At 36.3% G+C, this 23,528-nt stretch overlaps 5 protein-coding genes across 6 annotated transcripts; 1 reads left to right on the top strand and 4 right to left on the bottom strand.

Annotated features, from left to right (window-relative positions):
- Positions 1-5,981, bottom strand: LOC7479972 (mitochondrial import inner membrane translocase subunit TIM44-2). The gene is made up of 14 exons (XM_002300741.4): positions 5,640-5,981; positions 5,432-5,544; positions 5,258-5,341; positions 5,052-5,127; positions 4,751-4,795; positions 4,240-4,653; positions 4,062-4,130; positions 3,895-3,959; positions 3,737-3,805; positions 3,560-3,632; positions 3,353-3,457; positions 1,861-1,932; positions 1,713-1,775; positions 1-325 (listed from the first exon to the last, which is right to left on the bottom strand). The coding sequence occupies exons 1-14, from the start codon at positions 5,712-5,714 to the stop codon at positions 194-196; spliced, it is 1,455 nt and encodes a 484-aa protein (XP_002300777.1). The 5' UTR covers positions 5,715-5,981; the 3' UTR covers positions 1-193.
- A 500-nt stretch (positions 5,982-6,481) lies between these two features.
- LOC7479749 (uncharacterized) lies at positions 6,482-7,325 on the bottom strand. The gene is made up of 2 exons (XM_002300740.4): positions 7,022-7,325; positions 6,482-6,928 (listed from the first exon to the last, which is right to left on the bottom strand). Exons 1-2 carry the CDS (start codon positions 7,162-7,164, stop codon positions 6,607-6,609), a joined length of 465 nt encoding a protein of 154 aa, XP_002300776.2. The 5' UTR covers positions 7,165-7,325; the 3' UTR covers positions 6,482-6,606.
- A 2,257-nt stretch (positions 7,326-9,582) lies between these two features.
- On the bottom strand, positions 9,583-11,581 carry LOC7479748 (11S globulin seed storage protein Jug r 4). Its single transcript, XM_052450849.1, has 4 exons — positions 11,114-11,581; positions 10,752-11,033; positions 10,163-10,651; positions 9,583-10,059 (listed from the first exon to the last, which is right to left on the bottom strand). Exons 1-4 carry the CDS (start codon positions 11,414-11,416, stop codon positions 9,664-9,666), a joined length of 1,470 nt encoding a protein of 489 aa, XP_052306809.1. The 5' UTR covers positions 11,417-11,581; the 3' UTR covers positions 9,583-9,663.
- A 2,711-nt stretch (positions 11,582-14,292) lies between these two features.
- Positions 14,293-17,289, bottom strand: LOC7471966 (TOM1-like protein 2). Its single transcript, XM_002300738.4, has 4 exons — positions 17,098-17,289; positions 16,487-17,007; positions 15,383-15,664; positions 14,293-14,963 (listed from the first exon to the last, which is right to left on the bottom strand). The coding sequence occupies exons 2-4, from the start codon at positions 16,970-16,972 to the stop codon at positions 14,499-14,501; spliced, it is 1,233 nt and encodes a 410-aa protein (XP_002300774.3). The 5' UTR covers positions 16,973-17,007; positions 17,098-17,289; the 3' UTR covers positions 14,293-14,498.
- A 580-nt stretch (positions 17,290-17,869) lies between these two features.
- Positions 17,870-22,912, top strand: LOC18096124 (uncharacterized). 2 transcript variants are annotated; one of them, XM_024595179.2, is made up of 6 exons: positions 17,870-18,049; positions 18,755-18,927; positions 20,793-20,976; positions 21,934-22,040; positions 22,263-22,374; positions 22,484-22,912. In XM_024595179.2, exons 1-5 carry the CDS (start codon positions 17,978-17,980, stop codon positions 22,342-22,344), a joined length of 618 nt encoding a protein of 205 aa, XP_024450947.1. In that variant the 5' UTR covers positions 17,870-17,977; the 3' UTR covers positions 22,345-22,374; positions 22,484-22,912. The 2 variants fall into 2 exon arrangements, with proteins under 2 accessions (XP_024450947.1, XP_006386224.2); XM_006386162.3 differs by having other exon boundaries at positions 22,263-22,384.
- Positions 22,913-23,528: the final 616 nt, after the last annotated feature.

Below are 23,528 nucleotides of genomic sequence, written 5' to 3'. Positions count from 1 at the left end.
TTTTTACAGAAGGTCCGATTGTTAATGATTTCATTATTTGATCGAATGAAAAATAAATACTAGCTAAGCTTTCCGAGGCTACATGAAAACCCTCAAAGTTTTCAGAACCAAAAAAAAAAAAAACAAAATTGAAAAAAAAAATCCAGCAAATTCTAATTGTACATTATCCATTAATAACTTGAAAATATAAAAACTAGATGAGGGTTTGAACTCCAAGCTGTTGCATTTCCATTAGCTTCCATATTGGGTAGATTGCACCTCCTCCAAGTTCTTCTGCATCTACTTGCCGCATGGCCCACGCATAATATACAGTATGGATTGTATCCTACGAATACGATAGCCATGAATAGCACAGAATATGTTGGAAATTTTTGCAAGCAGGGACTAAAAAGGAAGTGGTGTCCATATTCTTGGACAGAGAAGTTGAAGGAACTAACATGCTATCATATTCTAAACCATATTAAAAAAACAAAAAAAAAGCTCATTCCACAAGGCAACTGTGTAAGCCACGTATGGTCACACCAGAGAAACAAGCCGAGTTTAAATGAGACACAAAAAGGAAATAATCAAAATGTTCCCAAGCAACAAGTCAACCAAAAACTGATGCAAGGATAGATTAAGGTAATCCTTGTCGAGAATGAGGACCTTGATCTGCAAGGAGATGAACTGTTTTCCTCCTCTTTTTCGATCCACAAGGTATGTAGTCCCACATTGACCTTTGTCCCTAGCTTAGCTGAAGTAGCTTACTACGGACGAAAGAATTACAAGGCATCAATTGGCCTTTGCCATCTCAGTTATGTCAAGACCAATTTTATGCTCTCAGCTCAAGTAAACACACTCTTGACTGGTACCATCTGGTAAAGTCTCCTCTTTTGTGGGCCTTTTCCAAAACTTAACTTTGAGGCTTTTGCAACAATGGATATAACCTACCTATTCATGCTTTAAAATGCATAAATGGCAAACCGGACCAGACAGGAAATATACAGTAGGAAAGGGTTTAAATGTCAAATACCATGCATTTTTCTTGAAAGTTTGCAATCATAAAAAAATCATATTTATTAATAATTATTTAATTTGGTCAAACCTCTCCCCCACATCTCTCTCCAACAAGGTTCTCGCTCTCTCACCATTTTTATGGTGGGAGGCTGCCAAGTAGGGGTAGTTCTCTATCTTTGGAAGCCTGCCACCTTGTTTTCTAGTTCCTTTTTCAGTGAATATCTAGTTTTTGCCTCTCGGGGGAGAGAGTTTGAGTAATTTAATTTATTTTCTAGACTGTCCTCATTTTTTGAAAAAGTCTCAGGCATTGCCATGGTTTTTTGACCTCAATAATAACAAAAGAAGACCTGGCTGGATTTGTGTTCCTATGTCTCTCATAGCTGGTGGTTGGATCTTGGACTCCCACAGACAATCCATGACCAAAATGTAGATCAATGTTCTAAGAAAAAGGAGTTATGACATTCAGTTAGCATGACTTTTGTTATTTTTTTATAACCATGTCTGGATTTGGGCACATAATGTAGCAAGAAACTATTACATTGTCTCTTGGGCATTTTGCTTTCATAAAGGAAAAGTTTAAGAGTATGATATTTGCCGTAGGGAGCCATTCCTACTATTTGATTTCAATCAATAAAACTGGAAGTTTTGAGAAATCAAAATATATGTTAGGTTAAAAGGAAAAGGGAAATACAAAGAAGAAGGTGGTTTGTGTTTACCTGACCCCCTTCTGTTATTGCACCATGTCGATCGCGTACACAATGCACTTGCTGTGTCTGGAACTGCAGTTACTCCAGGAAACATGGCCATCAGTAACCAGAAAATCAATGAATACTTGCAACGAAGTTACCCAGAAAGGAGGCATACCACGACAATGATTATTGGGGAGGTTCCCATCATTTTGGTCTCTCTTACTTCCACATCAGTTATATGTAGAATCTGCACCAACCATAGGGGTGTGTTTTATTAACTTGTCATATTGGAACATTCCATCTAAGAACTAATATACAAATAGCTACTCTGCATCCAATACCTACAAGTCAGATTGTGAATATGACAACAAGGAGTTATTTCCCAACTTTGAGAAACATATTTAGCCCATCAAAAGCCTAGCTGTTTTTGGTCTCAAATTACTCAAGAAACCCATCAAACAATTGTAAAATGTAGCAAAATCCAACAACATTAGATGTACTGTGGGTAAGTGTCATAACTTCATTGTATCTTCATTCTTTGTACTCATGATTGAGTAATTCTAGAAACAGTTAAACACAGCATACTGCAACAGTCTAGCTTGAAGTGGCAATGTAATAATTTTAACTACTACTCCCTTGGTTCCTACATAAGAATCCTACTTTCCTTTTTGCCAGTCCCAATTTAAATGTCCACTTTAAAAGTAAAAATCTAATAGATACTCTACTTTCCATTATTGTCCTTTATCATTTCCTTGATAAAGATAAGAATATAATTAGGGGTAAAAAATGGAATAATAAGCTAGTGACAAAACAATTAATTTTTTTCATTTCCTCAAAAGCTGTGCATTTTTCACAAGGACAATTAAATTTGGGACAATGATGATTCATCTGACCACATAAAGCAATTTGAGAACAAGAAGAAACACAAATTCTGGCATCATATACCATGGCACACATAACGCATTCATGACATGCATGCTTGCATGTACACCACCAACTCAGGCACACATTTATGATGCTAATGATGAAATCGGATTCAGCAACCATGATATTGACAGATACCTACCTCTGCATCCTTACACCTAGAATTGTAGATTTTGATTGTGACAACAACAATTTCTTTTCCAACTTTTAGAAATATATTTATCCCATTAAAGGCCTGGCCATTTTCTAATCTCAGTTATTCAAAGAACTTACAAAAAGGTTGAAAATGTAGCAAACTCCATCAAATATTAGATGATCACACACCGTGGTGAGAGTTTCAACATACCCTTTCAAAGTTTCTTCTTTATTTAATTCCTTATATGGTAATACTAAGAACAGTTATATATTAGCACAGTGCCACAGTCTAAACTGAAGTGGCATTGTGATGAACTAACTATTAAGTATGCTGACTCATTTGAACACATAACTGTAAGAGAATTAAGAGGATAATTATGCTTAGCAGAAGCATCTAAATACCTTTAAAATTACAATAACTGAAATGAAAAACATATTCTTTACCTATGGCTAAAAGAAAATATTAAGGAGGAATGAGCAAACCCACTGGAAGAATAAGACATTCTTCGGCAGGTAAAGGAAAAACTAAGCTCAAAACAACATGGCATTCCACTGAAGGCCTCTAACATTGCACCACAAAGAAAGTATTTCAAAATCAAACTTGTTACCTTGTTATCAAAAAATATACCATGGGCCTGAAATGCCTTATGCTCTGCTTCACACCGATTAATCACTTCGGGGGTGCAGTACTTCTTCAGAGTATCTATATCCCCCTGTACATAGAGAGCATTTATTAGTTGCTAGTGAGAGAGAATTTCAAGGACTTAAACAGGCACAAGGGGGAGAGTCATGGGGAACCAACACTTCGTACTCACCTTAATATATGCATTAAGGACAGGTCTAACAGCTTCCTGAACTTCTGCCACAAAATCCATCAAAGAAAATGATCTGGTGCAAACACATTCAAGGGGGAAAAGAGTTGGTCAATTGGAAGTTGTTGGAATGCAGACATTAGTTTATGAAATGAAAAATCAAAGCTCATTTCATCATACGGATCTTTACGACGTATTTCCTTGAATGACGCTGCGGCATCACTTTCTTGAAAGATGGAGTCACTGACACTGTCATCAAGATAAAATGTTTTGTGAACAACTCTCTAAGTATTTATCATCTCTAGCATGGCCACAACAGGAGGGGGAGAGAATCATACTCCTGAATTTTGATAACAATGGGACTATCACTTGTCTCCCATCTTTCCCGCATGTCCTCTGCAATCTGGGAATTTCAACCCAAAAGGGAAGTTACAACAAAGATTTGAGGGAGACAATGAACTAACACCTCAAGAACCAAAATTGAAATAGATGAAGAAGATCAGACCTCTTGACCCTTTGTCACGACAGGTTCACTGAGGCCAGAAAAGCGCTTGAATAAAGGATGACCTTGCATCTGGGTTTACAAGAGCAGGAAACATTGTCATCTCAGCAAAGAAGCAAGAAGATATAAAATAAGTTGCTTTATTTTGTCCAGAAATTCAATGCAGCATTAACAAAATCACCTTTTCTCTGAATGCCTCCCATTTTTTACTCCATCGAGACTGTTTTGAAGGTAGAACAACAACGTCAGTTTTTGTACTTATTTCACCGCTGAAGGCAGGAGGAGGAGTATGCTCCAGGTGCTTTCTCTTATTGGTATTGCCATATAACTCATCCTTCACAACATCATATCCTTTCTTCATCATTTCACTGACCCTTGCCTCTTTCAATTTCTGGTAGGCTGAAGATACATTTGAAGAAGGAATTCTTGATTTAAACTTTCCAAAAAATGATTCTGCTGTATCACCAGTTCCAGTCTGCTTGTCTGCTTCTTCACCAGTTGAGGCCTTTGTACCTTCTTCAGCACCAGCACCATCTTTAGCCGACGTACCAGCAGACTCTGATGACTCTTTTCCAATCCCAAATGTTTCTTTGACCTGGATCACCCAAGACAAAATAAATAATCCCTTCATGGCAATTACTCCAAAACCATGTAACCCAAGAAAAGGCTGGTAATTTAAAAGGCAATCACACCTCTTCTGTGGCAGCCGAAATCTTTTCTTTAACATTGGCAGAAACCTACAAACAACACACAATTGCTAATAAACTATATCCAACTAACACGGGTGCTATTATTACAAACCGAGTAATGCTAAGTTCTCCAGTTCAGACACATCAGAAACCAACCCCACTATCCACCCATCTGACCAATAGGTTGATTTCAAGACCCTCTGAACGGAAAAGGAAAAAATAATCTCTCTTGCAAAATTTGAAAAACCGTTTCGCAGAAATGAGTCTATAATCAACACCATCTAAAGCTCAATATGAATCACACCTTTTTCGCAGTAGCTTCAGCTTCCGTCCAAACGCCATCTACATGCTTGTACAGCTGCTCAGTTGTCTGCTTTGTTCTGCATTCGCCATTTCATCATCTCAGGCCCTCCCTTGACATACAACGGTATGTCTCAGCCTATTAACTATTAATTAAAGCTAATTAATAACACACAAGTCATTAACACTCTCTTCTAAAGGCACACATACCTTACTTTGAGCTCCTCTTTCGCCCCTTTAAGCTCCTCTGCTTTTTCCTTTAGTTCCTTCACTGACTGCTTAAATTCTTGATTTCTGCACACAAAATCAACCACAAAGCAGATTTATACCCAAAGCATGATTTTTTATAACTTAATAACTAAGAAAAAAATACCAAGAATTTACCTGTCAGCTTCTCCTTTAACTTTGTTGGAGAATTCATTGAAGACACTGAATCGACGGTAGCCATAATACGTGCACCCATGATTTGATAGCACCTGTAGTCTCCTGCCTGAAACCTACCGCACCGAATCGAAACCCGAAATCCACAGAAGATTGCAATTAGTACCCAATACAGAATGAAAGAAAGGGAGATATTTTCTTGGAAAATAACCTGCTTAGAAGTCAGGCGAAGGAACAGGGGCTGTCTTGAGAGGAAGAGATCTCGAACAAGCTTCCTGCTCGCCATTTAAGAGAGGAAGACGTGAAGATTTTTTCTCGAGAAAAATCGGTGGTTTTTTTTTTGTCACCTTCAACAAAATAAGATCTTTCCACAAAAAGGAAGGAGAAGGAGGAGGAGGAGGAGATGGTTAGTTTTTGTTTCGTAAGAAACAAACCAGCAACGGTAGCGGTGTTTTTTTTTTTTTTTTCTGCCCTAACGTGTGTTTGTATGTAGCTGCTGTGCTGCCTACAGAGAGAGAAGGGAAAGGGTTTGCTTGGGTAAAAGGTCAGATTATCTTGGAGTCTGTTTGGGTTAGTTGATGAGTTTTAACCAAACTGTGCCCTAGGGCCCAACTACTCGGTTCAGACTTCAGACTGCGGGTCCGGAAAAAAATTGGTGGCTCCAACTCTCAACTAAAAAGAAAAATAACATAACCATGGTTAGTGTTATAGTTATTAGATCCGGGTCCTGTCTGATCCGGCCTAAAATTTGGGCTACAGATTTATTTGTCGGTTACTGGATTAATTTTTTCATTTTTAAAATTTTAAAATCGTGGAATTGATTGTTTTTTAAGTGTTTTTTTAATAAAAAAAATATATTAAAATAATATTTTCCATTTTCGAAACGCAATACCCAAACAGGCGCTAAGTTTTGGATGGATGATGAGTTATCAAATTGATTTGCTAAACTGGATCAGATTCGATAACCAGTGTGAGTATTGAATCGCATCATGACGATTCACATTCAATCCAAGTTGGGCAACGATCCAACTGACAAGATCCAAGCAAACTAAATTTCCCAACGGCAAAATCTTTACTTCTAGGCAATAACATAGAGACACAAGGGCTCAAGAAACACACAAAAGGATTAGTCACAAGAAAACGGAAAATCGAAACTAGTTTAGTGCCCATAACTTTAATCAATTACAAGCTTCGTTGGCAATGGAGAACTGTTTGGCTTGTGTAGCTGCAGCCTCTTTGGAGACCAATGCCTGTATAAACAGAGTCTTCACTTCCCAAGCGGAATAAGGAAACCCCTTTCTAGCATAAGTGTTGAGCAGGGCTGCACTCGCCTGCTTCAACAACCCAGCAAATGCATTCTCATCGTCATTCCTACCCGTTGATTCCAGCAAAGTCACATCCGATCTGTACCTTTCAAAAACTCCTGATCCAAACACCTTTGACACTGTTGATCTCTGTGGGACCATCCTAGGCCATGCCTCTCTCCTGCTGCTCCAGAACCTGAGTCAGATCCGGGTCCACTCAGTTACTCATTCGACATCCTTTATACATCACAATACAACATCATACGTAAAGTGGGCAGAGAGGACTTACTGGGGAGTGCATCTTCCTCTGGTTCTTGTGTAGAGAAAACCAGGTCTTGTAGCCACTACCTTTGAAGCTGCAAAGTGGGCAACAAAGATGATGAGAACGAGTCGACTAAGCAGAAAAGACTTACCCATCGCTGAGCTCAACATTGTTACAAATATGCTAAGCTTCCATTGTTTCCTGTGATGTCTTTATCTGGGATCTGAGTTTCCTACGATTTCAAAAATGAGACCCGTGTCTGTTGCTTGAAATGTAGCTGTGTTTTTCTGGACAGGTCTGTCTTCGTGTTTCGAAAAAATAAAAAGTAAACGGAAGCATTTGCATATGTACAAGATTGCCCTTTACTTTTGTGTGTGGTGGTGTGTATTGTGTGTGTGTCGGACACTGGTAGCTTTTGTGGGCTTTGAAAAAATAAGTTTTAAAAAACATATAAAAATTATAGTTGTTTTAATATGGAATGTTTTAATTAATCATGAGAAAGAAATATAAATTAAAAAGGTAATATATTAATTTTTTTAATTAAATAAAAATATGATTTATCTCAAAATAAATATTTAAGTGATTTTTTTAAATATTGAGACAGTAATATATTAGATTGATTCGAGATAACCTACTAACTTGTATGTTGGGTCATGAAACCATGATAACCATATAAAAATCAAATTAAAACAAAATATGAAACATGATTTTCAATAAACTCAATGTTGAATGACAAGATTGAAAAAAAAATCAATTAAAAAAAACTCGAGTAAACCCGGGTTAACTAACCAAACCAGCGACTTGAGTCATGAGATTGGAGTAACCCAGTAGAAATCAAATTAAAATAAATTATGAAATCTTATTCTCAATCAATCAAGAGTTGAAATATTCAAATAAAAAAAGGACATAAAAAACAAATCGAGTCAACCCGAGTTAACTTGTCAATCATGTGACCTGGGTCATGAGACATGGATAATCTCATAAAAAAACAAAACAAAACAAATAAAGAAGCCTAATTATCATCATCCTAATGTTGAATGATGAATTTTTTTTGTAAAAAAAAGTCGATTAGGAAAGGGGGGAATTCGAGCCAGCAGAGTTAACTCGCCAAACATATGGTTCGAGTCATAATGAGACTGCGATAACATCATAAAAAGTAAATTGAAAACAATTATAAAGTTCAATCCGTAATAAAACATAATGTTAAAAGATAAAATTAAAATTAAAAAATGACATAAAAACTAACTCGAGTCAACCTGGGTTAAGCCACCAAACTCGTGACTCGATTTATGAGACAAGGATTACATCATTAAAAAAAAAATCGAAACAAATCACAAAGCCTAATTACTAATTAACCAAATGTTGAATAATAAATTTGAGAAAAAAATCAATTAAAAGAAAAGAAAAAACTCAAGTTAATCGAGTCAACTCATCAAACCAATGATCTTGAGACTAAGATAACCTCATAAAAATTAAATTAAAAAAATTATGAAGTTTAATCTCTAATAAATATAACGTTGGAGAATAAAATTGAAATTTAAAAAAACATATATTGGAAAAATAAATGAAGGAAAAAAAATACTATAATAATAAATAGCATTATGTGAAAAAATTACAGTAAAATTCCCTCATCTTTTTTATTTTAATAATCGTACTCATGTTTAATTAAGTTAGTGGTATATATATCTATATTTACTAGAATATGAATTTGAATAATTAATATGTGTTTTGATTTCTTTAATTTAGTACTAAAATAATTAGTATAATATGTAATTTGTTGATAGATTTATTATTTTGTTCAATAACTATAATTTTAAATATATTTTTGGATTCATTAATATAAACATTATATTAAAAAAAAAACTATCTTCACCATTCTATACCTTAATTAATTGGTTTTTTTACTTTACTTTTTTTAATTTTTTTCGATTTCATTAATTTCTCCAATAAGGAGTAGAAACTTTCGGTCAATGCCACCACATAAATGAAAATTTATATCCCATAATGCCTTAAAATCAATTCATTCCAGGTATATGAGAGGGTAAAACATTCTTAAAAAACCAATACCAGTACATTTCAAAATTGTTCTCTCTTACGGTATAGTTATTATAACTGATATATTAGAGTTTTTTTTTTTTTTTTTTTTTTTGATTAATATAGTTGTTCGGGTTAGCTTGTGCATACTTCGACTAATTCTACGGGTCCTGAAGTTAACAACCATATAAACTTTCAGTGATTATCATATTAATAACTATAACTATAAGGCTCAAACCTGAAATCACCCAAAAATAAATCTTTTGATGCTAAAGTCTCACTACTAGGTGATATATTAAAGTTTCTTCTTCAGAATAGTTATGGCTATAGCTATACCAAAACCTACCGCGCGTTTACATGACGTGCGGAGGCATAAAACAGATCATAACCAGAAGAAGTAGAAGAAGAAGAAGAAACACAGCTCCAGAGGAAGGCTAATTACAGTACTTCATTACTCAATTGTACGAGGGCTCGAGCAGTAGTAGCTGTTACAAAGGAGATGCACACTCAACAGAACAAGAGACCTCAAAGTCCCTTTTTTATTTTCGACCCTTGAATGAGTTATTTTTTCTTCATAAAAAGATACTGCCTGCATGCAGCATCACATTAAACAACAGTACCCCATCTATACTCATCTATGCCTCAGCCCAGCTTCCAGATCGAGACGACCTGAGGCTAACCAAAGTGGTTTCCTGCCTTTCAAACTTGATCCTCCTAGCTTCTTCTACTGAGATTCTGAAGGCATTGGCAAGAACTTCGGCTGGCATGGCACGGATAGCCGAGGTGCGACCAGCAAGAGGAGAGATCATGGCATTGTCATTGGTCTTGAAGGAAACCCATTCGAACCTGTTTTGCTCAGCCCGTTTCACAACGGCGAAATTTTGTGGCACGGTCAAGACTTGTCCCTCGCGCATTTCGCCATCAAAGACAGTTCGACCACTGTGATCCACCACCTGAATCCGTGCTTGACCCCTGATCGCATACATTATGCTATGAGCGTTTAGGTTCCAATGTGGCACCATCATAGCTTCCTGTATTGTGAGCGAACATTGCAAACACGAATTATTATTATTATTATTATCTTGAAATTGAGATGCAGATTTTTTTTGGCAAGGATGTTAATTACACACTTACATTGTAAAGAACGCCTCTCTCTGCACTGAGTTGGATGTATCGGAGGATTGGGAGGTTGTGGCTATTGACAGTGCTAATGCGGCCAGCTTCTGGGGTGAACACATCAGCACGTGACGGATCACCGATGTTCTCTCCAATCCTCATTGTGCACATGGTCTCCTCCAAGCCATTGAATTGTTCTCCAGGTCGTTGTTGTTGAATTTGTTCCTCTTGTCTCAAACTGGGTGGCCTGACGATCTGAAGTCCACCTTTCACCCTCACAATGTTGCCCCTCCTGTCACTCTCACCCTGAAGCCTCCTTGCTACTTGTTCATTAATATTGAAAGCTTCAGCAAGGAACCTTGTGTCCATTCCACAGAAAACGTTGTTGCATTGTTGCTGGCCATGCCCGCGATATGATTCCCGTCCTGTTTGCTGCTCGCCATGGCGGCGTGGCTGGTCTTCTACTTGCCGGAACTCGTCCTCTGGGTTACCAGCTAGATAGAAATTCTATTACAAAATCATAGGAATATTGTCAATACCTCTCGTCGTCGAAAAATTATCCAGTGGATCAAGTTTACCGTAGATACAAATGAATGATCAATCTTACTCTAGGGCTCAGGACATCAAGCTGGTTGGCACTATGAGCAACATCAATGACAGAAACAGCAACAACAGGCTCATTGCCCTCGTTGAAGAACCAGTGGGCAACTCCAGCGGGTAAAGCAATGACATCACCCTCGCGGAATTGACGAACCTTCTGGTGCTGGTCTTGAAACCTGCGGCTGCCTTGTCCTCGCGATTCTTGAGATTCTTGGAATGTTTCAGGACATCCAGGCATCAAGGTCCCGGTCAAGACCTTACCTGAAAAAAAGAACCATACACAGATCAGCTGATAATCTTAATTATTGGTACTAAAACATAGACAAACCAAAAACATCATGTTTAATGAAGTAGAGGTAATTGATTAACTTGGACAATGTACACCAGTTGAGGAGCATTGGTATAGGATGGCAATAAAAGGCCATTGGGTTCAATTGTCCTTCTGACAACGGCTACACCAGCACATTGAAACTGATCATGGTTGGGATCCCAGGACTCAATCACACCAGCTTCACACTTAATGCGGTCATCAGGCCTGAGGGCGTTAAGCCTATCAAGCTGGCACTGGCCTTGTTGCTGCTGCTGACATGGGCGATCAGCTCTACGACCTAGGGAGCCATGGAAGAGAACAAGAAAAAGAGATAAAGAGAGCAGGAAATAAGTTTTGTCCATGGATGGTGTAGATACAGGCTGTTTATTGCTAGTGGATTGAGGTGAAGTGGCGACTGGGAGGTGGTGGTATTTGTAGATGAGAAAGGGTACCGAGTGAGTGACACGTAAGGGAGATGGCAGGCAAGATTTCTTTAGCCCGTTGTTCCGTTTGCATGGCTACTTGGCCCTAACGTCTTACACCTCAGAACTTCAGGCAAGGCAGGTGTCCCGGAGCTTCAGAGAACAGTACAAAAAGGTCCCAGACTCCCAGAGAAAAAGAAAGAAGCGTGAGACAGTACAACGATGCATCTTTATTTGAAGACTGTCTAAAATTAAGCTTGTAGTATCGTAATTAAACACACACACTATACTTTGCTCAATCAAGAAATGTTCCGGACTCTTAATTAATTAATTTATGAAATTTGATGATAATATATATTTAAGCTCCGCTCAATTAATTACTTTCTCTTGGTTTTCTGAGCTATTAAATTAAAACCACTATATCATCCATGAAGTCTCATGTTTTATTGTTGTTTGAGAGATATACGTACATCCGTATATGCATATGTACACGTGAGGATTTACATACTTGAATGTACATCAACTTTAATTTAAAAATATAGACTAATGGATTTGTTATCAACCAATTTAGTATATACTTTGTTATTTCTGGCACTACGCTACATATTGTGAGATAAAAAAAAAATTGAATGTAAAAAGTAAATGTCTAGGCTAGGAGGATTTTTTTAATATTATTAATAAATCAATTTTATTTGATCAAATTTAAAAATTCTTGATTCAACTTTGTATTTTCTAAAACTATCTTATATTCAATAATAAAAAATAACAAACACTTATAGAATCTAGTATCAACATAATATCATGATGTTTTATAAATTGCAAATTTATTTTTTAAAACAAAAATTAAAAAAAAATAGCAAGAGGTGCTAGATTCATTGTTCATATATGAACAATGAACCTCACCTCAGGTTTTTTAGTTGTATAATAACTAGATTATTGGTTCTTGTTATGTTGTGAATTAGATCATTTTTTTTCAATAAAAAAATATTTAGGTGTTGCTAGCACTTTTCTAGTAGAAAATTTTTTAGATCGTGTAGGGTTGATCTAATACACGTCAACTTGGTGACTTCAAATATAATTCGGATAACTTGTAAAAATATAAATTGATTAAAAAAATCAAGAATGTCATTATATATATATATATATATATATTGAGAAGACAACAAATTGGATTGACTCGGATCAACTTAGGTTAACTTGCTAAATTTATGACCCAGGTCATAAGACCATGATAATCCTATATAAAAAAAATAAAAACAATTATGATGCGCAATTCCTAAACAACTCAATATTGAATGAAGAAATTGAAAAAAATAATACTTAAAAAAAAAGACAAAAAAAAGGACTGAGTTAACCTACAAAACCCACGACTCGAGTCATGAGACCAAGATAATCATATAAAAAGTAAATCAAAACAAATCATGAAGCTTAATTTTCAATAAACTCAATGTTGAATGATATATGAAATTGAAAAAAATCAATTAAAAAAAGAACACAAAAAATAACATAAGTCAACCCGGGTTAACTCGCTGAAACCATGACCCGCGTCATAAGACAAAGATAATCTCATAGAAAGTAAACAAAAAAAACTTGGGTCAACTCAGGTTAACCATCCAAACTCGCTAATTGGGTTATTAGATTGAAATAACATTATAGAAAATAAATCGAAACAAATTATAAAGCTTAATTCTCAATTAATTTATTGTTGAATGATTTATTAAGAAAAATAATGTAAAAAATGACATAAAAAATGATCCAAGTCTACTCAGATTAACTTGCAAAACACTTGATTCAGGTTATAAGATCAGAATAACCTTATAGAAAGTAAACTGAAACAAATCATAAAATCTAATTCCTAATCAACTTAATGTTGAAATATGAAATTGAAAAAAAATATCAATTAAAAAAAATTGAGTTAATCAAGTTAATCCATCAAACCCATGACATGGGTCATGAGATTTTTATAATTATAAAAAAAATAAACTGCAACAAATCATGAAGCTCAAACTAGCAAAGATAAATATCAAGAAGCAGAGGAGAGGCATCACAAGCACACGAAGGTTGAAATCAATAAACTCAAAACTATAAATATGTTAGCATCAATAAATGCACAAAATCGGTCAGGCATGTTAAATTGCTTTCATGTTTTTCACAAATACTAAAACTTGTGTCACTGTACTATGTTAAATACATTCTCAAGTCGAAAGAGATTTAGCAAGTGAAGGATTTGGGTACAAATAGTAGATGGCTTGACTAGGTTGACAAGCTGGATTAATCCCCTGATACCAGGAAACAAAAGACAAATGTAAGCACTCAAGCATGCTGTTTCCAAGAAAATCAATAGGAAACAGATAACAAAAATTCAGTTGCCAAGGGTTCTTTTTTTTCAATTTTAGTGTGGATGATCTGCAGTGGACTGGAAAAAAATGAAATTAGTTTACAGGCAAAAACTGACCTGGAAATACCGGCTCAATACAATTTAATAAACACAAAATTTAATTGAAATGTCGAAAAAAGAAGGGGACAATACCCTGATAGTGGTCTGACATGATTTCGTAACGTTGTTAAAATGAATTCAGGAGGATTCAAGAATTTTTAGAACACCTGGTGCTTCAGATGAGGACTGTGGAGCCGGGGGGGGTTGGGGGGGGGTGGTTAAAAATGGCTACGCCACGAGGGGAACAGATCGCTACTGAACCCATTAACCTCTCCGTGTAGGGACAGCGAACCCGGTGGAGGTTCGGCCTGTGCAGGATTAAAAGAAAGCAGCACCAGCATGAAGGATGGTGAAATGAAGAACAGATTACAGGAGTACAAAACCAAGAACTCATTCCCAGGAAAAGAATGAGGAAGATAAGTACAACAAACTCAATTACATAAAATCTCTAAGCTAACTGAAACAGCTCGATTATTTATTTATCACTACACAGAAGGAAAGAACAAATTATTAGTATACATGAAATCGAGGATTAGAGAAAGTACAGTCGAAACATGCATTTTAACAAACCCTGCATACAGCACTTTAACCACTGAATTCTCCTTCATCAATTTTCTTCGCACTGCTAGATTCTGTACTCTCTCCTTTGTGGGAATCTGCTGTCTTGGTTTTATCATGATGTTCAATTTCAGCAGGCAACATATTGGCCCCAGTGGGAGAATCTGTCATCTTGGTTTCATTTTGATGTCCACTTTGAGCGGCCAACATATTGGCCCCAGTGGGATAGTCTGCTATTTTGGTTTCATTTTGATGTCCAAGTTGAGCAGGTAACATACTGGCCCCAGTGTTGTCAGAACTTTCAGGCAGCTGCTCTCTAGATTTTATACCAGCTTCTAACTCCTCGTACTGGGAAATGACTTGCTGGAGCTCATCATGGAGATTCAAGGCTTCAAAAAGCATTGCCTCGTCATCAGTGGTGCTTTCTATGATCCTCTGAATGTCAGGCTGTGACTGCTTGCACTTGTCCAACAAGCTAACTGTCAGATCTTCCTGCAGCCACACAGGAACTTTTAATAATCGCAGCCATTATTTCATAGTGCGTTTATTTCCCCTCTATCTTGCTTGTGAAAATGTAGTCACTCAGCTATATGTTTTACACTGGGATCACAGAAAAGAGATCCCAGGAACATAATGTGCTTTCAAACTCATATTAACAATTTTTTTGTTTAGCACCGTCACTACAATTTGTCATGTCATTTTTCTGGAACCCAATAACATTAGCAAGTACGAAAAAAATGAAAGATGAAAAATTCTTTATTCTGTGAAATATCAGAAAGATTAAAATAAACTTAAAAGCATGCATCAACTAAAAAAGAAATTCAAAAATGTATATAAACAGGTTAACAAGGATGAGCTGTTCAATGAGAATGGTAATTTCTTATTGAATAACACCCAAAAAAATGAATTACCTTAATGGGTTTTGGCTCAGTTTCAGCTTTCAAAATACTAGAAAGAAGTTCCAGACTGTTCCGAGTTGTTACAAGCATTTCATTCTTTTCCTTAATTGATAACCCCCCAAAGTTATATGGAAGAGTATTATGATCTGCACCATGCAATCCCATGTCAGGAATAGGATAGTTTCCAGGAGGTGACAACGGTTCCTGGTGAACATATGACTCCAATGAATACTGCATGGGGAATGAACTACCATCTTCAACTGGTGGTGGAGGCAGACTTCTTTCTTTTAAGCTCTGCCAGAGCCATAAAACGATATTAGATGTAAGAAAAGAAAAACAAACGACAGAGGCTTTTCTGTCTTTCAAGAATCAACGAGAACCAGAGTAACAATTGGCACAAAATAACATAGGAAAGAAAGGGGAGGAGGTGGAGCATCCATTTATAGCGCTGACAAGCAACATAAGGAATAAATGGGCATACGTTAGTTCATCAAAAATTGGAAGACATGACACAAGTTAGGGAGAAATAGTGATATATTAGCATGACCCTGTCCAATAATCCTTCTCCATTAAGGAAAAAAGGTGCACTAGTTTATCACTTAATGACCACAGATCCCAAAGGTGCTCCTTTGTGGCCTTCTTTTAAAAGGATCGGTAAGTAATTTTGTTAGGTGCTAAATTTGTAACTTTGTCTCACATTCACAAGCTGTAACTATGAAGAAAGACATGGATGAAAAAATGTAAGCAAACCCGCATTCCCAAAACTTTTAGCTTATTAGGTTTCTGATTTTGCAGCATATGGCAAAATCCAAAAAGCCTTAAGAACATGCCAAAACCCAAGAAGCTGTCAAATAAATAATAAATTGCAGTTCTATACAATGACCCATTTACAACATTCAAGCATAAAGCTAAAATATCCAACTAGTTTTCTTTTTTTGGCCAAACCTGCAGAGACTAAAACCAATCCAAGCCACAAGGCATAAGTATCACAACTGTATGTGTGAAATGATAATAGTGATCCTTGATTAAACACACCGAACTATTACCTGATCATACACAAACAATTGGTGTATTTCCATAGCAATGACAGCATTTGTTTACTGAAAGAAAGCTAACCATATAAGTTTGATGAAAGACAGGCAGATACTCAAGATCCTCAGACTCTCCCCAAGCCCTAATCAACTGCAAAGCTCGATCACGATTCCCCTGATCCGTCTGCGGATTCTCAATCATCCTAGCCATCTCATCCAACACCTTCTCAGACGCCACCTCAGAGAACACCTTCTCACAATTCGAAGTACATGCCTCCAACAAATCAAGACTCAGCCTTTGGCTCACCACACTCTTTCCCGAAAACTTCCTCTTCATAGCCTTAACAATCTCAGTACCACTAAACTCTTGGCTGTTGATCATCGCACATATCCTCAAATTCAAACCCCAGTTAGGCTCCTCCATTGTCTCTAACGTAGCTTCATCAACCATCTTCGATTCAGGCGTTGGGGTTTGCAGCATTTCTTTCACCTTACCACTTACAAGTCGACTCATTTGAGCCCCACCAGTCTTCAACAGTTCACCCCATTCAGATAATTTCAGCTTGTCCATCTCTTATTTTACGCTCAAAACACAAATATCAACAGCTATAACAACAACAACAACAACAACTGATTCAATTTATAAACAAAAATCAAACATTGATTAAGCTTTTCTAGGATTATAGAATGACAAACCTGAGGTCAGCTGCAATTGCAAAACCCTAATTTTGGTTCGAACAGAGAATTGAAAGCTCTAGTTGAGAAATTCCTGTGGAAACGTACCCGTTTTTTAGAGGATATGTTAAAAAAAGCTCCGCTCGAGAATGAATTGGGCAGTTTTGATTTCCAGTTGTTCTTTTGCCAGTGGTGACGAATCAAGATACACGTGCCCTGTGATGACAAGTCATTTTCAAATACAAAAACGATGCATCGTTCAAGAAAAATGGCAGTGGCAGCGTGGCATCGTTCTGTAACTATCATTAATTCCTTAAAAATTATTTATTCGAATTGGTTCATATAAAAAGACTTATCGTTTATGAAGAAAATACACTCGGCATTTTACAAAAACGACACGTCATTTTAAGGGAAAGACGGACTTTGTTTGAAAACAAGTGTACGTCGCGGTGGTTGTATTATAAAATATTTTTTATTTAAAAATATATTAAAATAATATTTTTTTATTTTTTAAAACTTATTTTTAATATCATTATATAAAAAATAAATTTAAATAATTTTTTTTAAATAACAAAACCAAACAAACTCTTGTGGACTCTTCTGACTGTGTGGGCTTGCAGCCTTGCACAGAGTCTAGTTCTTCAACCCGTAAAAGAGAGGGACCCGAATCGACCCGGCCCGAGGCCATAAAGAACCTGATAATCAACATCAAATCCAATTAATCGAAGGCGCTAAAAAGATCGATTAAAATAAATAATAAAAAAAAAACTGTTAAAATAAAAAGAAAGGAAAAACCGGTGCCGTGTCTGCTAGGGGTTTAAGGATAAACCGGCAACCTAAGATAAAGAAGGAAACGAACACTCACAAAAGTAAACAAAAACAGTAATTGTCTGCTAGGGAAATGGCTTCTCTGTCGACTTGGTGTCGTTACATTGCTCACAAATTTGAGTACTCTCTCTCTCTCAGCTACAAGGTCCCCCCCTCTCTAAACCCATTTTTCTTTTCTTTTTTGCTGTTACACAAGATTGATGCAATTTGACGAGTGTGTGTTTGTGGGTTTTCTCATTTATGCCTGTTTTGATGATTTTGTGCCTTGTATCTGGTTTCTCGGTTTTGGTTTGCCCGGGTAAAGGCTGCAAATTTTGCTAGAAATATTTCTTTTTGCTTGATGGGTTTCTTTCTTCAATGATCTTGATGCGGGGTTTACCGGAAATGGGATGTTTCAATGCCATTCTCTCTTGTTTTATAAGATATGCATTTTTTTGGAGACTAAGCTTTATCTGCTCTATGTCTTTTACTTGTGAGAATATAGTGTGTATGGGTATGTTTGAGAGAACAATACTTTGCTGGAGAAACTCAATTGTAGATGTTGTGTTGCAGAATTGTGCTTGATTTTTGTTGTAAAAGGAAGTTTTATCCAATAAAGTCCAAGATTTGGGAAAGATTTATATTGTTTTATAAGGCTCCCCAGAATTGTTGCCACATGCTCAATTCGTTGTATTCACTTATTCTTCTATCATTTTGTTTTGTTTTTTGAATTGTCAAACGCATCAGCTGATATCATGCACGCCACTTCATTTCTTTGCTGCTGTTTCTACACCCATAGCTGTGGTTAAAGTTGAGGATAATTGAACCTTCTTATATTGATTGTTCTGATGTAGCCTTCAACTTGTTGCAGAGCTACAAGGGTGGCATAATCAACAATAAAGAAGTCTATGATACAGTATGGAAAAATCTATTTCAGGGAAAGTTGACATTTTTACACTGGAATAAAGGACAGGAAATGGCCCCAACAATTGGAGACCAAGGGGGGACCCTTCTCGTTCGCAAATTACCAACTGCTGATCCAATGTAAGAATACTTAACTTGTATGTGTGGGTGGATGTTTGATTATTATTATTTTTATTTCTTAACCATCATAGAGAAGCATACTATTCGATAAGTATAGTATCAGGCAATAAGAATGTGACATCCTGTGCATGGGTGATTCATATAGATGATTCTAACATGTCATGAAGGATTTTGGTGCTTTTGTTGATTGCTGTTTGCAGGGCCTATCCATTCTGCGATTTATTTTATGCATAACTGGTAACTTGTTAGATGCTTGCTTGCTAGAAAATGAACCTATACTGTTGGGAGTAATGCTCATGGTGCACTAGGGCTGTATGGGTTTGAGATGAATGACACCCTGCCTGGCCATGATAAACCTCGATACCATCAATATAATGTTTTAATTGGCATGATGTTAGTGGCAGGTTGGAGTTCCCATTATGGGGGATTTTCTAATGTGGATGGAAAATTATGTTGCCAGCGTATTCATCTGAATTGATATTCTTTAGGAAGTTTTCTGAGTGATCTACCTTCAAAGCTCACTTTTTTTAGAATTGTGGAATCATTATTTCGTTCAATGGTAAAATATTTGGCTGCCAATTTGTAAACATGTGGATTCAAGTCTTAAGAGTTGACTTAATGCAAAACTTCTAATGTTAGTGCTCAGGACCATATCCATAAATGTTGTAGTACACATGTGAGGTAGGAGTCTTGCCTTTATAAGAAAAGTGATCAAGTGAGGAAGATATATGCATGCCAAGACATGTGATCCTTCAGTTTAAACTATAGGGTCAACATGCTGCCCATTATGATATCAGCCTTCTGTTCTGTGTAAAAACCTTCCTACAAGAAAGCGTGAGCTATTTGGTAGAGGAGCCTTAGCCATACCAAGCTTTATATACAATACCCAAAAAAAGAGAAATCATTAAAGCCTCTAGTCTTTAGGTCCAATCAAACTCCACGAGCAATCCAGTTGACAACCAGGATAAACAAGCCTGGCACAAGGGATAACAACATTACATCGAAGCATAACAAATGCTAGATTTCAACACCATGTTCTGGAATCCTTCTAAACTCAAAGCTTTTAGTTATAAAGCTATACCAAACTTTATACACAATCATCCTAGGGTTATCAGCAACAGAAACATGTGCCAATGTCTGATGACTTTGATATGGCTGCTCTACTCAACCTTTGATAAGGACATAGATCAGCTTTCTCCATCTAGGTACATTACTGGCTAAGTTTTCACAAGCTGCTGTGATTGTAGATCATTCTCTATCACTTCAATCCTCACTACTTTCTAAACCCCACCACCATATACTTCAACACTATCAATTTTCTTTGCTGGTGAAACCATAGGTTGATGATGGATATGTTCTACAAATGGGGATTATATATATTTTTTATTAAAGAAATGGGACTGTGTGAGTATTGTTTCATCTCATTCAGGTAATACCAATGCCATGTTCTTATTACTGCAAATGAGGATCAATTCATAATTTTCATTTGTTACTGACAACCTTGGTTGGTTGTTGAGAGGGTTGCCCAAAAGCAGTATATAAGGCATACCCAGTAAAACTTACAAGTAAACCAGATATAGAGATGGCGACTAGGGTTTGCTGTTTCCATTATTATGTAATAATAAAAAAAAAAATTCCAGACCACAATGGATCTATGATAAGATAATTTATTTACAACGGAATGGTATACAAAGTCAACAAATCTCAGCTAATACAAAAAGGATTTATGGCTACACAAAGCGTTGAGGGGAGTTCTAAATCTGGTCCAAGACGATCTATTTCAGGCACCCTTTTGTTGCCTTTTTTTTTTTTAATTCTTTTGCTCTAAAATAACATGGTGAGTAATAAGTCATAGTTCTCGGCAGGCGTGTTTTTGTTGGAGATGTAGTGCTTTTGAAGGATCCTGAGAAGTCAGATAATTTTCTAGTCAGAAGATTAGCTGCTATTGAAGGGTATGAAATGGTGTCTACTGATGAAAAAGATGACCCATTTGTTCTTGACAAGGATGAGTGTTGGGTATTGGCTGACAATGATAAGTTGAAGCCCAAGGTATGTATGATTTTGATATCATAAAAATAGGATTATATATGCTAACAGATTGTTTGATCTGTTCTCTTGTCACATCTTTCAACCAAAGCTCACCAACATCAGAATTTACATATTTATTTCCAAAAATGCCTAAACAATTGGGATAATTGATTTTTTCAAGTCATCTTTTGATGATTTATTAAGCTCATCATATAAGGCTTTTAGCATTAGTGGACTTGGTAGTTGGTGCTGGTCTCATTGCTGACCAAGGAAATAGTTAGACATATGGTTTTGCTTGTGATGGGATTAGATATTGGTTTCACAGAAATGTCAGGCTTCAGGAAACCTAGTTTGTTATCATGAAGGACACATTGCACTGCAGATTTCTAAATTAACTTAATTTCTTTTTCATCGTTAGAACACTATATGCCATAAGGAAACAAACTAAAGGTTTTGATAATGCATCTATTAGATTCCAGATTTTTTCCTGCCATATTCATTTACATTTTTATTTATTTATTTAGCTTTTCTTCTACGAAGAGAAATAAGAAATAAAAATGTCTAAATTACCAAACGAGATCAATAATAATTCGACAGTTACTTCTTTTTGCATTTTATTCTAATTGAGACTGGGTAGCATCTAAAATTTATAATTAGAATGTTGGCAGTTCCCCCAACCAGCCATTTATCACCAAGATCACTTTCTCAAATTCTGTAAATATTTCTTTTTAAATGTATCGAACTGAATGATTTGTATATCTACTCTACCTTGTCTCAGCTTCACAGTCATTTTCTCCTTCTTTAATGCTAGACTATTCTTCCTTCTATTTTTCTTGTGGGTGTAATTAAAGTTTAGTTGTAACTTTGGCCTGAAGATTGCATTTGAATATTTTATGGCTTGAGCAAAAACTGGTTGATCTTGTCCTTCTTCATTATTTTTCTTTGTTTGTTTGTTTGTTTGTTTTATTGGTATCACAGGAAGCCAATGACAGTCGAACATTTGGTTCAATTTCCATGTCAAACATAGTTGGTCGAGTCATATATTGTCTGCAAACAGCTGTGGACCATGGTCCTGTACAGAACAGGTAAGTATCTGGATGCTAGTTTGTTTAATTTTTCCAATCTTTCTTCCTTATTCTTTCCTTTCCTTTCGTTCTTTGTTTTTTTTTTATATATGCATCACTCTATATAATAACTACACTTCGAGCTTATCACTCTCTAAAATGACTGTACTAGAACTAGAGAGTGACAATATGAAAGGGCAAATACTGGGTGATATTTTGAAACTTTTGCTATCTTGATACCAGTCATTTCAGCATGAGAAAAGATTCTCCAGTGCTGGAGGTGGAACTCGATGTTGAAGAGATGGCAAAGAATCACAAAGCTTAGATTGTGCCGGCCAACAGGCTGTATCGATTGGTTTGTGCATGTATCGGTTTTTCTTCTCTGTTATCCACCTGTATTTTATTTATTTTTTTGGTTTTAACTGTTATGGGAGGGAAATGTGTTTACTGTTATTTTTGGTCAGGTGTGGCAACCAGATCGTTGGGTCTTCCTTTGCAGGAAGCTGGCTTTTTTCAACTTGGAGTTTCAACTTTATCTAGTATTGCAGTGATTGTAGTTTGAAAATCAGACCAGGGAAAGAAAATGAAATCTTACTGCTTCCGCCCTTCATTCTGTTTGTGTTGGGACTCTTTCCATGCCTTCATTGCCCCATATGAACTTGCTCAGACCTGGTTCTGCGGTTTTAACCATTGGATACATTTTCTAACCTTTATTTTCAAATAAATTTTGGGATGTTTGTGGATATGTCTTCCTGCAGTCTCATTGTATTTTACTATTATCACAATCAAGTTGTAGAGATCAATTGACTTGTCTAGTTAATGGACTCCTGTCTTTAACCCTATTCAGTCTTTGGTATTACAAGGACACCATTCAGGTTTGACAGTTCTACTCATCTGAAAGCTTGCTTGCAGATTCTTAATATGATATAATGATTGTAGTTTTGCTAACCTATAGTTGATTATAAAGCTGATTTTCCAACTGACCTGTGAGCTTTCTTATCATCGTAGTCGCCAACGGTTCCGTATATTGCTGCTCTGTTGATGAGCTTGGCTAGCTGCGTGTTTCTAGAAAAAAGTGATTTCTTTTGTTTAAAAATATTAATTTTATATGTTTTTGGATTGTGGTGTTAAAAATAAAAAATATTATTTAAATTTATTTTTAAATAAAAAATACATTAAAAAACATCAACGCCTTTAATTTAGTTTTCAATGACTTAAGCAATGTTTGTTGTGCCATTGATTCCTGTGAGGTCGGGTCCGGGCTTTAGAAGTGCTCTCTCTCCTTACAAGAGGCCCAAAACCTGACATGGAAAATGGGCCTGGCCTCATAAATCGCAACATAGCAGGAAATATTAAAAAGCCCCCTATAGTCCACCATCAAGAATTGCCCGTAACCGACCCGTCTCCGAGGCCGATAATAAACCCGACACTTTGCCGCCTCCCGTATTAAACGACAACAAGCTAAGCCATTGCATGCCCATATTTACCCCTAAGAAAATGGCATAATGC

Source organism: Populus trichocarpa, chromosome 2 (genome assembly GCF_000002775.5).
Source record: "Populus trichocarpa isolate Nisqually-1 chromosome 2, P.trichocarpa_v4.1, whole genome shotgun sequence".
In the NCBI taxonomy this organism is placed as follows: Eukaryota; Viridiplantae; Streptophyta; class Magnoliopsida; order Malpighiales; family Salicaceae; genus Populus; species Populus trichocarpa.
This window is presented reverse-complemented; position numbering and strand designations above follow the sequence as displayed.